We start from the raw sequence: 16666 nt of genomic DNA on the forward strand, positions 1-16666 counted from the left end.
TTTTTTTTAGTATGGGAAAGGATTTATTGCCAACGAAAATGTCCATATAAAACATAGAAAAAAAATCTATATAAATCCGGTGATGACATCCGTCCTGGTATTCCTTTGCTTCAGGCTTATTTGGGCAGGTAGTCCGGGGATCTGCAAAACAAAAAGAAATCATGAAAGAAATTGTATTTTTAATCAGGATAAAGAACCAGACAATATAGAGAAGATATATGTGGTGTTGGTGGGGAGTCAGCAGATATGGCAAAACAGACAATTGTATATCCGTGCACCATAGAGGAGAGAGAAAAAAAAAAAAAGATAATTTTTGACTTTTTTTTCCACCATTACCCTCAAGATAAATGTCATCAGATGTCCGGCAGCCGCTTATCTCCTCCCTCCATAGGAGGTATTGGATGCCATAGATGCTATATGAAGTACAGGCCGATTTGCCCCAGTATTTTCAACCTTTATTATTATTTTTTTTATATATATATATATATATATATATATATATATATATATATATATATATATATATATATATATATATATATATATATTATATATATATATATATAAAAGACCAAAACATAAAAAAATGCACCAAAAATGTCTCCCTTCCTCTGTCAGCAGTTTTTGTCATGTAATCTCAGAGCAGCATGATGTAGAGGCAGAGACCCGGATTCCAGCGATGTGTCAGTTACTGGGCTGCTTGCTGTAGTTTTGATGGAATCCTTATTTTCTCTACTGTAGATGTAGCATAACTCGGAATGCTGAGCTGTATATAACCCCGCCCACTCCACTGATTGGCAGTGTCTACACAGGAAGCTGCCAATCAGTGGTGGGGGCGGAGTTACACAGATTAGCCCGACGGGCCTGCACTAGCAACCTAGTCCTGCAGTGATAATCACCTGCTGATAAAACACTGATTGTATTGAATCCATAACACACAGCCTAATTAGAAAAATAGTATAGTCCTTCTGCTTCACTATGTTGCTTACTCCATGTACAGGGCATTTCAGTAGCTTTGGTATCTACTGTTACGACCATTCATATAGTGACAGCTAGTTAGCTAAATGCTATTGGTCGTAACCAGTGATGTCTAAGCTACTGCAATGCCCTGCACATGGAGTAAGAGACATAGCGAATCAGAAGAACTATACTACATTTCTAATACAGTACCGTTCAAAAGTTTTCCATGAAAACTCATACTTTTATTTATCAAATGAGTCGCAAAATGATTAGAAAATATAGTCCAGACATTGACAAGGTTAGAAATAATGATTTTTATTAGAAAGAATAATTTTCTCCTTCAAACTTTGCTTTCGTCACAGAATGCTCCTTTGCAGCAATTCCAGCATTGCAGACCTTTAGCATTCTAGCTGTTAATTTGCTGAGGTCATCTTGAGACATTTCCCCCCATGCTTCCTGACGCCCCTCCCACAAGTTGGATTGGCTTGATGGGCACTTTTTGCTGCTCCCACAACAGCTCAATGGGGTTGAGATCTGGTGACTGCGCTGGCCACTCCATTACAGATAGAATACCAGCTGCCTGCTTCTTCCCTAAATAGTTCTTGCATAATTTGGAGGTGTGCTTTGGGTCATTGTCCTGTTGTAGGATGAAATTGGCTCCAATCAAGCGCTGTCCACAGGGTATGGCATGGCGTTGCAAAATGGAGTGATAGCCTTCCTTATTCAAAATCCCATTTACCTTGTACAAATCTCCCACTTTACCAGCACCAAAGCAACCCCAGACCATCACATTACCTCCACCATGCTTGACGGATGGCGTCAGGCACTCTTCCAGCATCTTTTCAGTTGTTCTGCGTCTCACAAATGTTCTTCTGTGTGATCCAAACACCTCAAACTTTGATTCGTCTGTCCATAAAACTTTTTCCCAATCTTCCTCTGTCCAATGTCTGTGTTCTTTTCCCCATATTAATCTTTTTCTTTTATTAGCCAGTCTCAGATATGGCTTTTTCTTTGCCACTTTGCCCTGAAGGCCAGCATCCCGGAGTCGCCTCTTCAATGTAGACGTTGACACTGGCGTTTTGCGTGTACTAATTAATGAAGCTGCCAGTTGAGGATCTGTGAGGCGTCGATTTCTCACACTAGAGACTCTAATGTCCTTGTCTTGTTGCTCAGTTGTGCAGCGGGGCCTCCCACTTCTCTTTATACTCTGGTTAGAGCCTGTTTGTGCTCTCCTCTGAAGGGAGTAGTACACACCTTTGTAGGAAATCTTCAGTTTCTTGGCAACTTCTTGCATGGAATAGCCTTCATTTCTAAGAACAAGAATAGACTGTCGAGTTTCACATGAAAGTTCTCTTTTTCTGGCCATTTTGAGAGTTTCATAGAACAAACAAATGTAATGCTCCAGATTCTCAACTAGCTCAAAGGAAGGTCAATTTTATAGCTTCTCAAATCAGCCAAACTGTTTTCAGCTGGGCTTACATACTTGTGTAAGGATTTTCTAGGGATTTCTAAACATCCATTAGCTTCTTACACAGTTAGCAAACACAATATACCATTAAAACACTGGAGTGGTGGTTGTTGGAAATGGGCCTCTATACACCTATGTAGATATTGCAATAAAAACAAGACGTTTGCAGCTAGAATAGTCATTTACCACATTAACAATGTATAGAGTGTATTTCTGATTCATTTAATGTTAGCTTCATTGAAAAAAAATGTGCGTTTCTTTCAAAAATAATGACATTTCTAAATGACCCCAAACTTTTGAACGGTAGTGTATATTTTCTTACTTAAATGCATGTACTTTGGATTTAAAAATCATTTTTGCAATTGGATTTCAATAAAAATGTTGTACCATTTGCTTTTTTAAAGGCTATTTGTCTTCCTGCCCATCATTGCTGGCTGCAGAATAAGTTAACGGAGAATATATCAGTAAGCTAGTTCTGATGTAGTTCTCTTTTTTTTGGGTGGGGGGGGGAGGGGAGTTAAGCATAGCTAAATTTATAACCCCCAGACCACACCATGTGATCATAAATCAAATAAGTGACAGATAAAAAATTTTAAAAGTTGTCAGACCGAGTTCACTGTCAGATTCTTAGTTATCTCATTCTACAGCTAAATTTTTGTTGTAACCCAATTGCAAAAATTATTTTTAGCCCCAAATACATGTATTTAAGTAAACAAAAATGCCCATAAAAGGTGTTTATTAGTGATGAACGAGCATTAAAATGCTCGGGTGCTCGATGCTCGGGTCAAGCAAATTGGAATACTCGGGTGCTCGACCCGAGCAACGAGCCCAATGTAAGTCTATGGGAAACTCGAGCATTTTTCCGGCGGCTCCCCCCGGCGGTCTGCAGAGGGCCTAAAAATTGCCCAAATCGATGGGAACAGTGCTCAAATGACATGGGAACAGCATGGGGATCACCCCTGGAAGCATTTCTGACTCCCAGATCACTGCCGTCAACAACGTTGTCAGAGTATTACACCACTTTTACGGATTCACAATAAAACATACAAAAACAAAACCAAAATGGATTTTCCTGGGAAATATGTTAAGGAACATCCTTTCCAGGGTAATGACTTGTACATAAGACAAAATAAATAAGCAAAAACAAAAATAATCCTCCACAACTTGGGCTATGTTCACACGTAGCGTGTTTGATGCATTTTTGCACTTTTGCATTGCTTTCAACCAAGACAAATGCATTCACCAGGAAATGTCATTTTAACATTTTACAATGTTATATGGCCATGTGGTGTGTGACACAAGCATACAGTGCTGAAAAGACATGGGAACAGCATGGGGAAGACCCCTGGAAGCATCTCTGACTCCCAGGTCACTGCCTAAAAGTGTGCCCATCATAAGTGATCCTTGGCGCATGCGAAGATGCCTCCCGCCATGCACCTGTCGTTGCAGACTTGCAACAATCACCGTCCACGTCCTTGTCCCACTGCAGGGTTCAGGTGTCCCTACCCCATTCCTTGGAATGCAAGCGCAAGAATGCAGCCAGCCACCCACAGGCTGCAATACTATACTGCTAAATTTTTGACAGCTGCTTGTGTGGCGCCCCGAGGGTTCGGTTGCCACAGGGGTATTGCACCTCAACCAGAGGTGTGATATTCCACTCCCAGGTAAGGATGGAGTGTGGACCAGGGCTCAGTAGCTGCACACACACACTCACCCCATTTCCGGGGGACAGCTCGACGGTGCTCCCATTTTATGCAGGCACAACTGACCATGTCCCTGGCTGGAGTGGGGAGGGGGGGGGGAGAGAACCCAGTGATGTAGGAGCAGAGGGGACGGTTTCTGGAGCATAGGAAGGAGCTCATTGGGTGCAGGTCACCTGAGCTCAGACACACAGAAGCAGATAAAAGGTGGGAGCCATCTTAGAAGTTCAGAGTGAGTCAGGAGTTCAGTCAGTCAGAGCTGACAGGGAGCTGTGGCTCAGCCTGCGCTCAGCTCCACAAGGCAGGCCTGGAGAGAAGGCCGGGGCCAGAGAGGAGAAGGAGAAGGAAGGAAAGAGGAGAGACAGAGGAGTGGAAGGGCTCCAGAAACAAGAAGGCAGAAGGGACCCTAAGAGAGCAGAACGGACAGCAACCGCTGCAAGCCCGCGTTATATCGGGTGAAGGGTCAGGCCGTGGAAGGGTACCGGATTCCCAAGTTGGTGGAGGTAAATCATCCCTCAGCCAAAAACAGGAGGTCGTGATCATTTATTGGTGCGACCCCTTGCTACACCCGCTAGGAAGGCACCACATAGGGTCAGGGAAACTGGCGCCAAGTTTTACCAGAGAAGGCCCGAGGCAGCTGGACAGAAGCGTGGTCACTGGTGGGGCACGAGAGGCCAGAGAAAGGATAGAAGGGGGTCCTGTGCCATACTCCTGAGTTGCCTGGGGAATAACTGAGCCCCTCACATGGTGGACGCAGCACGGCTTGGGCAGTCATTGCTGACAGAAGTCACTTGGATATCAACTGTGAGTAAAAAGCCTGAACTGCACCATTGGACTCTGTGATTTATGCTGCGCCTGCACCATCACCCCCAGCATCCACCTACATTGCCCTGAGGCTACACTCTTCCCGTGGGGAGTTATCCTACCTCTGTGCTGCACACTAACACCAGCCTCAGCGGTCTGCCTTGCAGCGGCGGTCATCCCTGACCGCAATCCACGGGTGGCATAGTCGGACATTCAAAACATTGATAAATAGACGGCCACAGCATTTGGTCTGACCACCCTGAGCCACGGGATCGGGTTGCCAGTACTACTCACAGCATCGCACAGAAGCCCGGTCCCGGGTGCGAGTCACTTGCACTTGAAATGTGGCCTTTTAGGCTCGTTTTGGCGGAAGCTTTTCACAACCTCGTGCCGGCGGCGGCCGAGTGTCCATACTCGGTCCCCAGCCGCCACTATATTTTGCGGTATCGCCTCCGCAAGCACGGGTCCCACAACATTACCCGTGCCCTCCCCAGTGCACTTACTGGGAAGGACCGCCTAACCACAAACACGTGGACAGAAGAATGTGGCCAGGGACGGTACGGAGCCAGTCCACAGCTTTTTTTGCTGAGAGTTGTATTTAGCTCGGTGAAAGGACTGGCATAGAGGGAAACCGTATCTACCCTGTGTGTCATTTCTCACAGGAAATCCTGTAATTGAGCTTGTTGCAGAAGCAATGGCAGCCCGTCCAACATCAACTCGCACTTGTCGGTGGTGCTTTGACACACACATCTTTCTTTGCGCATTTAATTTCTTGAATACAGAGTTGGACAATGGCCAGCGTTTTGAGAAATAACATGCATAAGCATGGCCGATCCACATTTAAAAAAGCAGCCATAGAGTGTCCGGGAACCTTCCCCCACACTTTTCTTAGCCAGGGCTGCTTTTCGGCAGGGTTGGACGGGCCCACCAGAGAACCGGAGACTCCTCCGGCGGGCCCTGGCTTCTCCTTCAGGAGAGTTCATAGTGCCGAGGTGAGGCCATGATGATGATAGAGGCCACCATCTGCTTAGTTTTCTGTTACTTGGAATGCAAGTGCCGCCACTATATTTCCAGGTATCGCCTCCGCCTTCCAAAAGCACGGGTCCCACAACATTACCTGTGCCCTCCCTAGTGCACTTACTGGGAAGGATCGCCTAACCACAAACACGTGGACAGGGACGGTACGGAGCCAGTCCACAACTTTTATGGCTGAGAGTTGTATTTAGCTCAGTGAAAGGACCGTATCTACTCTGGGTGTCATTTCTCAGTCACCAGGTTCTGCCCATTGTCACACACGACCATGCCTGGCTGTATGTTCAGCGGTGAGAGCCACAGATCAGGCTGCTGTGTTACAGCTTTCAACAACTCTGCAGCGCTGGGCGGTTTGTCAATTAAGCATGTTATCTTAAGCACAGCCTGTTGCCGCTTGGCCAAGGCAGTGCTGCAGTGCTGTCAGCTTGTGACTGATGTGGTCATTTCGGAGATGGAGGAGGAGGTGCATGAGCTGAACAATGTGATTACATTGAGGTTAAATTGGTGACGCTGTTTTTTATACTAAAGAAAGATCCTATTGTTTTGTTTTTTTACGTTATTTTTTAAGACAAATGCATTCACCGGGAAATGTCATTTTAACATTTTACAATATTATCTGGCAATGTGGTGTGTGACACATCATCAGACACATCCTTTTTTATTTATGATGGAGGGACTCTGAAAGTCATAAAGCCTATTTTTATAGGGACATCAGACGGCCCTAGCTATTGTTAGAGAGCCATCAGCCGGCTATGCTTTGTTGTTCCCATAATTAACAAGTGGGTCTCCTATACTGTTATTGCTTATCCAGTGACTGCAAGGGCTGCCAAAAATTTGGATGCAACCCAATACCCCTTTGAAGAGACATAGAGGAGGGTCTCAGTAAAAAAATGTTCCCATTATAAAGGAGCGGGTCTCCTATAGTGGTAATGCCCATGCTGTGACTGCAAGGGCTGCCAAAATTTGGGAAAAACCCCACTAAGAATTTAAAGACACACAGAGCAGGGCCACAGTAATAAGTACGACATGTTCCCATTAGAAAGGAGAGGGTCTGCTATACAGTTATAGGGTACACAGTGAGTCCAACGGCTGACCAATTTTAGGAAAAACCCCACTAAGAATTTAAAGACACACAGAGCAGGGCCACAGTAACGACAAATTCCCATTAGAAAGGCGAGAGTCTCCCATAGTGTTGGCCTATGCAGTGAATGCAAGGGCTGAAAAAATTTGGAGGCACTTCAATGCCCCTTGGAAGAGACGTGGAGGAGGGCCTCATAAAAAAATGTTCCCATTAGAAAGGAGCGGGCATCCTATTCTTGTAATGCCCATGCACTAAGTGTATGGGCTGACAAACATTTACCCCTGGGGGGTATACATGAACATACGGTCTAAAAAATTTTTTTTACGGGCATCATAAAAACTCTTTAAAAAAATTATGTGGGTGTTGCATCACAGACCACGGTCACCCTGGTGATATGGTGGTGAAGGATGAGGAGAAGGAGGAGGAGGAGGACAAGAGCAAATAGACAAAATCAGGAAGCGTATACCCATGTGTGGGTGTGAAAAGGTGCATGGGAATACACCTCCCAAGAAAAGACACTGGATTTGAGTTTATGTTACGCTGCTATAATTCGGTGGTGTTGAGAAGTCTGGCCCAATCCAGCCCTTGTTCATTTTTATAACAGTCAGCCTGTCAGCATTTTCAGTTGACAGGCGGATGCGCTTATCAGTTATAATTCCACCAGCGGCACTAAAAACCCGCTCTGATAAAACGTTGGCGGCCGGGCAGGCCAGGACCTCCAAGGCGTAGAGAGCCAGTTCATTCCACATATCCAGCTTGGATACCCAATAATTATAAGGCACAGAGGAATCACGGAGGACGTTGGTACGGTCGGCAAGGTACTCCCTCAGCATCTTCCAAAACTTTGCACTCCTTGTGAGAGTATCCCGCGTCTCAGGGCCTGTGCGATGGGAGGGTCTGAGAAAACTCTCCCAGAACTTTGACAGTGTTCCCCTCCCTCGGCTGGATTGAAGTTGTGTCTCTCTCGTCTGTACTCCTTGGTTGTCCAACGAAGTGTGCCCTCTGCTGCCAGCGTTTTCAGATGGGAATTTTTTTAATAGTTCCGCAACAAGGGCCTTCTGGTACTGCCCCATTTTTGTAGACCTGTCCGCCTCAGGAATAAGAGTTATAAAGTTCTCCTTGTAGCGTGGGTCTAGAAGTGTCACCAACCAGTAATGACTGTCACCCAAAATTTTGAGAACACGAGGGTCATGGGAAAGGCTGCGTAACAAACTCAGCCATGCGTGCCAGACTACTAACAGGCAAGACTTCCGTGTCCTCACCGAGAGGATGACTGACCATGCTCTCCTCCTGCTCCTCTGGCCATCCACGCTGAACAGACAGTATGACAGCTGTGCAGGTAGTACAGTCTATAGTGCATGAAACTAGCTCCTGTCCTTCCTCCTCCTCTTCCTCATTGTCACCCAATCCACGTTGGGATGAGATGAGGCTTGGCTGTGTGTAATCACCCTGTATGGTTCCTTGCTCCATCTCATCGTGCTCCACCGGCAATGCATCCTCTTTGATTGTGAGCAGAGAGAGTTTCAGAAGACAGAGAAGCGGGATGGTGACGCTAATTATGGCGTCATCGCCGCTCACCATCTTGGTGGAGTCCTCAAAGTTTTGGAGGATGGTACATATGTCTGACATCCATGTCCACTCCTGAGGTCTTATATGTGGATTCTGAACTGAATACCGACGGCCTTATTGATGCTGGTACTCAACAACTGCCCTCTTCTGCTCACAAATCCTTCCCAACATCTGCAGTGTAGAGTTCCAATGAGTGGGGACATCACACACCAGTCTGTGAGCCGGAAGCTGCAAACGGTACTGAAACACTGCAAGGGCGGCGGAAGCTGTAGCTGACTTTCTAAAATGGGCACACAGGCGGCGTACTTTAACAAGCAGATGCGGCAGCTCCGGGTAGGATTTGAGAAACTGCTGAACCACGAGGTTAAGCACATGGGTCAGGCATGGGACGTGTGTGAGCTCCCCTCGCCTCAGAGCTGCCACCAGGTTCCGGCCATTGTCACACACGACCATGACTGGCTGTAGGTTCAGCGGTGTGAGCCACATATCTGCCTGCTCTTTCAGAGCTGTCCACAACTCTTCAGCATTGTGCAGTTTTTCACCTAAGCATATTAGCTTCAGCACAGCCTGTTACCGCTTAGCCGAGGCAGTGCTTCCAGCTTGTGACTGATGTGGTCATTTCGGAGATGGAGGCTGAAGAGGAGGAGGAGGCTGAGGTGCAGGAGCTGTAGACCGTGGGGGAAACCCTGATTGACCTAGGGCCCGCAATCCTTGGCATCGGGAGGACGTGTTCCGTCCCAAGGTCCGACTGGGTCCTGGCTTCCACTATGTTAACCCAGTGTGCCGTCAGCAAGATGTACTATCCCTGCCCACAAGCACGTGTCCGTGGTTAGGTGGACTTTACCGGTAACTGCGTTGTTGAGAGCACGGCTAATGTTTTGGGACACGTGCTTGTGTAATGCGGGGACGGCACACCGGGAGAAATAGTGGCGGCTGGGGACCGAGTACCGAGGGACGGCCGCCGCCATCAGGTTAAGCAATGCTTCCGTTTCCACGAGCCTAAAAGGCAACATTTCGAGCGCAAGCAGTCGTGAAGTGTGAGAATTTAGTAGCGTGGCCTGTGGGGCGTTGGCTGCATATTTGCGCTTGTGTTCCAAGGACTGGGGTATGGACAACTGAAAACTGTACTGGGACAAAGACATGGACGTGCTTCCTGATGCTGCTACTTGAGAGTGTGCAATGACAGGTGCAGGGCAGGAGGCATCTTCGCATGCACCATGGACAGGGGATTGGCTTGCATGCACAACAGCGGAAGAAGCAATGGTGCCACCCGCAGACACTGTTCCTGGACCCTGGGGTTCGGCCCACAAAGTCGGGTGCTTTGCTGCCATATGCCTGATCATGCTGGTGGTGGTCAGGCTGGTCGTTTTGCCACCCCTGCTGATGCTGGCCTAACAGGTGGTGCAAATGGCCTTTTTGGGGTTATCGGCAGAGTCTTTAAAAAACAACCAGACTCGGGAAGACCTAACAGTTGTACTGGCAACTTCCTTTGTGTTGGTGTTACGGGGAACGGTTGCCTGCCTTCTGTCTGCAGCCACCACACTGCTTCTTCCTGCCTGCTGGGGTGCTCTGCCTCCCTCTCCTTGTGTGCTGCTGTCCTCGCTCTGCATGTCCTCCTGCCAGGTTGGGTCAGTTACTATATCATCCACCACATCGTCTTCCACTTCCGCACCCTGGTACTCCTCCTGACTTTCTGGCAATTGTGTCTCATCATCATCCATCTCTTGTGACACTTTCCCACCATCGCCTTCGTGTGACCGTGGCTGCTCAAATATTTGGGCATCGCTACACGCGATCTCCTCTTGCCCTGCTTCAAGTGGACCAGGCGAGAGGCCCGAATCTATAAATGGAAAAGTGAACACCTCTTCAGAGTGTCCAAGTGTGGGATCAGTTGTCTCTGGGTACTCGGCATGTTGGGAGGAAGGAGGATCAGGGTGAGGAATATGCGGTCCAGACTCACGGCTACTGAGACTTGACCGTGTGGAAGACAGGGTGGTGGTGGTGGTGGCTAAGTGCCTGGAAGCATTATCCGCTATCCAACCAACAACCTTTTGACACTGCTCTGTGTTCAATAGTGGTGTGCTGCGGTCCCCTAGAAATTGGGACAGGAAGGTCAGGTGAGAAGATGTGGGTGTTTGTTGTGGCACAATTTCGGCTTGCCCACGGCCTTGTCCTCGGCCTCTGCATGCACCATTACCATCACATCCAATTCCCCGTCCCTTGCCACGTGCCTTGCCCATTTTAAATTGAGGACAGTATCTTCCACGCTCACTACAAATGACTGAGTTTGGAGCGAACTTATATGTGATCCGTGTGACTGAGAAAACAGAGTTTTAAATAGCTGGCCTGTAGGTAAGGAGTTTGACCAGCAAACTGGTGTGAATTGCTTCACTGACACACTAAAGGAAATTTTTAATGGAGGCCAGATATGGCAGTATTTTCTGACAACGTGTATGTGATCCTTGTGACGGAGAAAACACAGTTTTATATAGCTGGATTTCTAGCGCTGTAATATGGAAAGGACCTGGCTGTATTCTGCAGTGCCAACAAGCAAATGGCGCAGAAAAATGGTGTTCTCTGGATTGCTTTTTAAGCAAATAATGAGGATTAAGATCCAAAGAAAAGTATTCCTGGCCCCTGAGACCTGGGCCTTTGTATAGAAATATCTAACAGCAGCAGAAGGCAGAATTGGAATGGAGCCTCTTGTGCTATGTGCACTGCAGTCTGCTGTATACACTGCCTGCCTGCCTATATACACTGCCTGCCTATATACACTGACTGCCTGATATCTCTGCAGATGGATTAGTCCTCAGAAGGACTGTTTGTTAAGATGGATTTGTGTAATGTACGGTTTTTCTCCCTACACTACCTAATACACAAGCAAATCTCTCCCTGACACAGCAGCACCTCTCCCTACACTGTCTGATCCGGGGTAGACTGTGACGAGCATGGCGGCGCCAGGTCTGATATAGACCTGATGACGCTGTGCGGTCAGCCAATCACTGTAATGCCACAACCAACATGGCTGCGGTATTACAGTGAGTGGCAGGCAATCCCTGCATGTTCATTGGCTCTCTAAAGAGCGCCAAACATGCAGGGAGGAGACCCGAGTTCCCGCCCGAGCAACCTGGAAATACTCGGCGAGCACAGAGCAGTAGTGAGCATGCTCGCTCATCACTAGTGTTTATATGTTTTATAATATTAAAATCTTACTTCCAGACATTTCCCTATAGACTCATCCACATAGTCATTACTGCCAGAACACGACATCTCATCATTATAAATCGATAACCCATGACCCCGCAGGGCTGCAGGACCCCCCAGACGGCTGATGAATACTAAAAGCTGTTCAAACAAGCACTCTAATCAGTGGTGATGACAACGGACCCCGCAGTCACCAGTGTTGATGGCAAACGTGACTGATGAGAAAGCAAACATGGAGGCAAAGGGGAAAGTGCGAACCATCATGTCCGTGGTGAACTCCGCACAGTAGGGTCAGACAAGATGATGACAGACTTAAAAAAAAAAACAAATACAAAACCTTATCTATACTGTCCGAGTCTTCCAAAAAACAGCGCCCCATCAGTGCATGGCTTGTTGGTGGTACTGCAGCTCAGCTCCATTGAAATAAATAAATCCCATTCTTCATCAGGCAAATTTCATTTTTTGCACTTATATTTTTTTTTCCTTCCCTTTTCCCAGGAGCCATAACTTTATTATTTTTCCACCCCGGCATAGCCGTACGAGGGCTTGTTTTGTTTTTTTTGTAGTTTAATGACACCGTTCATTTTACCACAAAATGTACTGAAAAACGGGGGAAAATTACGACTCCTATAAAACGACCCCCAGCTGCCATGACATGCAGGGTTAACAGCAGCAGGCAGCTATATATATATTTTTTTTCTTGTACAAGTTCATATTATTTTCCATTTTCCCAAAACATAAAAAACATCTAATAAAAATAACATTTATTATCCCGGCATGCATGTAAAAAAAAAAAAAGATGTGGAACCTATGACTGCATCTGTAACGTCTGCAGGATTCTGCTGTGGAGGCATTGGTAGCGGGCGGTCATGTGACCAGAAGTATGTGATTTGCATACTTCCGGACACATTCCGACTAGACATATCAGACCTCCCTCAACTCTCTTGTATTGAGTGAGGCCACGCACGTCTAGTCAGCATGTGACCGTATGTATATAAATCGCATATTCTAGAAACTAGAAGCCAGTCCTTTTTGGCTAATTGAGGGGTCCTAAGCAGTGGATACCCACCATGATGTTCTATTAGGAGGGAGTATATGGTGTCTCTTTATAAAAGAGCATGCGGACAATACGGTGAAGGAGCTTGAAGCAGTCTTGGTGGGCTCCCTCACTCAACAGTACATGAAGACAAGAACTGTCATATATCAACCACCATCATCACCATCATCCTGAAAAAGAACTTGTTAATCTTGTTACAGTCACAGGACAAGCTGGGAGCATCCGTCATACTGTCACGAAAAACACCGGCCCCGTCACAGTGAGTGGAAATGGTGACGCTGGAACTAAACAAGGAGAAATTACAAAGCGGAGAATCAAAGGGCCCGTTAAAAGGATTTGTCAGGGCACGGAGCCTCGCCCTTCAGGAATTAAAAAAAAAAAAAGAATAAACACAAAGATATTTGTGGTAAAAGTAACCACTGCTTAAAAAAAATAAAAATATTATATATATATATATATATATATATATATATATATATATATATATATATATATATAAATCTAAATCCACTAAATGGATAATTGCTTGCAATTTCATAGAAAATAAAGAACATAAAAAATAAGGAAAAAAATATACCCCCAAAAAAAGTATATAAAATATTACCATATGGAATCCTAACAAAGTTCAATAACTGCATCAGGGTATGTTCACACAGTATTTAAGAAAACTGCTGCAGTTTTTGTAACAATTTTTCATGCCTTTAAACCACTCAATAATGGAAGTCTACAGATCTCTCCTGCGGCGGATGGAGAAATCTGCCATTACATGGCGCTCACCCATAGGACCACCACTTTTTGAATGATCCACAGCAGGACCCCCTCTTTACAGGGCTGTGCCTTGGCTGATCGAGGGAAGACCCCCGATCTTTATGCACTAAATTTCTTCTTGCCCTTGTTACTTTTGTTTTCCAGCTAAGGGTATGTGCACACAGAGTCCTTTTTGCAAAGTTTTTGGGGTGGAAACTCCCACATTTTTGAGGGGTTTTGAGAAGGATTTGGAGAGTTTCCACTCATCTTCAGCTCCAAACTCCTAACAAAAACCTCCAAAACTCAGTGTGAACATACCCGTAATACCCCAATGGTAGAGGGGGTTGTGTGACAATGGGGATGGAGAGGGCATAATAACTACAGCCATAAAAAACAAACTTTTCCCATTTTTGTGAAATGATGATCTACTGTTTCGCACACTCTCTGGGGCTCCACATGTTGCCCCCATAATACACCCTCTGTTTCGCACACTCCCTGGGGCTCCGCATGTTGCCCCCGTAATACACCCTCTGTTTCGCACACTCCCTGGGGCTCCGCATGTGGCCCCTGTGACATATTCTCTGTTTCGCACACTCCCTGGGGCTCCGCATGTTGCCCCCATAATACAGCCTCTGTTTCGCACACTCCCAGGGGCTCCGCATGTTGCCCCTGTGATACATCCCGTTTCGCACACTCCCTGGGGCTCCGCATGTTGCCCCTGTAATACACCCTCTGTTTCGCACACTCCCTGGGGCTCCGCATGTTGCCCCCGTAATACACCCTCTGTTTCGCACACTCCCTGGGGCTCCGCATGTGGCCCCTGTGACATATCCTCTGTTTCGCACACTCCCTGGGGCTCCGCATGTTGCCCCCATAATACAGCCTCTGTTTCGCACACTCCCAGGGGCTCCGCATGTTGCCCCTGTGATACATCCCGTTTCGCACACTCCCTGGGGCTCTGCATGTTACCCTGTAATACACCCTCTGTTTTGTACACTCCCTCGGGCTCTGCATGTCGCCCTGTAATACATCCTCTGTTTTGTACACTCCCTGGGGCTCCGCATGTTGCCCTGTAATACATCTTCTGTTTCGCACACTCCCTGGGGCTCCGCATGTTGCCCCCGTAATACATGCTCTGTTCCCATATTACGCTGGAGGCATATGAAGTTACAGAATGGCCCCATAGAAGTCTACGGCTGCCGTTTAGATGTTCCTTACAACTCGGAGGTTGCATTACTCCATAATATAACCGTAAGCACGAGAACTTATATATGGAAAGTTTAGTCAGGGGGCTATGTGGGTATACGGCGCTGTACATCCCCCTGTGGCCTGCTGTATACTGCCGTATCAGAGCACACATCATCGTCACCATTTCAACTTCTACATCTGGTTCGGGGTTGTTAGCCCGTAGACATTTAGGAATGGTACAAGGGGTGGAAGGAGCCTTCAAAGTTTTTGCAGACAACAGACGCAACTTGTACTCAGACACACCGGAGCATCATCCTCTATAATTTACTGCTGTGAAATCACTTAGGGAAATGACATAATGAGGGCTCTACTAGACAAATGACAGGTAGTCTCCTCACACGTCATCCCGGGACAGTCTCCTCACACGTCATATCTCCTCTTGATGTTTTTATCATTGGGGTTACTGGTGGGTCTCAATCACTGACACCTAATGGATTATGCACAGAAGCTGCAGAGTCGAAGAAATCCTATAAAGGAGGACACGAAAGATGTTCCAGCCCGGAAAGTGACAGCGCGTTCTAGGTTTACATCTGGGAATTATGTAGTCTAGAGCGCTGCGATACTGACGTTTCATCATGTTATATCCTGTATCTGTGCAGTGCAGGCTCACGTTAGCATCTCAATAACCACCAAGTTTTGGGCCATTACTTTATATTTTTTGCACTGATGCGACTGTATAAAAGTTTGATTTGAGAAAAAAATGTTTTGATTTTCAATGACATTTACAGGTCACAAAATATAAATTAATGCAATTTTCTATAATTTTTTTTTCGGCGGCGCACATTGAATAATCAATTACATACATTTTTCAGGTTCTTAAGGTTGTGCAGAAACCTAATAAAAATTTTTGGTTTACATTTTTTAATCCCATTAAGGAATGCTGTTTTACAGTTTATTTTACATTTATATTATATATTAGTACAGTGTACTTGTAACCCTGAGATTGCTGATATTTTTCAACAATTTTTTTTCTCAAGTCCTCAGACAGTTCTCTTCTCCTCTTTCTGTTCTCCACGTTTACTGTGGCATACACAGACACATAATGCAAAGATTGCGGCAACTTTTCCCCTTTTTATCTGGCTTCAGGTATGATTTTCATATTGTCCACACTTGTTACTTGCCACAGGTGAGTTTGAAAGAGCATCACATGGTTTAAACAAAGTTGTTTACCCACAATTTTAGAAAGGTGTCAACAATTTTGTCCCATTTTTGGGGTTTTGTGCGAAATTATGTCCAATTTGCCTTTTTTTCCTTTGTTTTTTTTTTTTGTGTTGTTCCAATACACACAAAGGAAATAAATGTGTGAGACATGGGAGAAATACTTCATTTTCTGGAACAATTTCAAGGGTGCCAACACTTTTAGCCATGACTGTATATCGCAGAGGTCCCTCGACTTCCATGAATGGAGGAGCACGCACGCATAACCTCTAAAGAGTAACTAAACCTTTAAAACATTTTTTTCACATTTTGTTGCCCGAATAATTACAAGCAATTTGTTGAGGGGTCCAGGTCCTGAGACCCCCAACAATAGGTCAACAAAAATCCCCCGAGAGCTTCTGTAGGAAAGCTCACACAAATCAGTATCCGTACTCCTTTTGAGTGATCGGTTGGACCCAGACCTCACCGATTTTCCTATCATCATTAGGGCAATGAAATGTAAAAGAAAAAACATTTAAAAGATTTAGTTATTCTTTAAACGCAATCTGTCAGCAGGTTTTTGCTATGTACTCAGAGCAGAATAATGTAGGGGCAGAGACCCTGATTCCAGCGATGTGTCACTTACTATGCTGTGTGCT

At 45.9% G+C, this 16666-nt stretch overlaps 1 protein-coding gene across 1 annotated transcript in view; it reads right to left on the reverse strand.

The window, feature by feature from the left end:
• Positions 1-16666, reverse strand: part of MRPL13 (mitochondrial ribosomal protein L13) — a 55556-nt gene continuing 38890 nt past the window's right edge. Inside the window, exon 7 of the mRNA XM_073679832.1 lies at positions 1-141. Coding sequence (XP_073535933.1) covers positions 117-141 — 25 coding nt within the window. The 3' untranslated portion in view covers positions 1-116. The remainder of the gene's footprint in view (positions 142-16666) is intronic.

The sequence above is a fragment of the Phyllobates terribilis genome, unplaced genomic scaffold, assembly GCF_046119375.1.
Source record: "Phyllobates terribilis strain yellow unplaced genomic scaffold, ASM4611937v1 Scaffold_4__5_contigs__length_816908805, whole genome shotgun sequence".
Lineage (NCBI taxonomy): Eukaryota > Metazoa > Chordata > Amphibia > Anura > Dendrobatidae > Phyllobates > Phyllobates terribilis.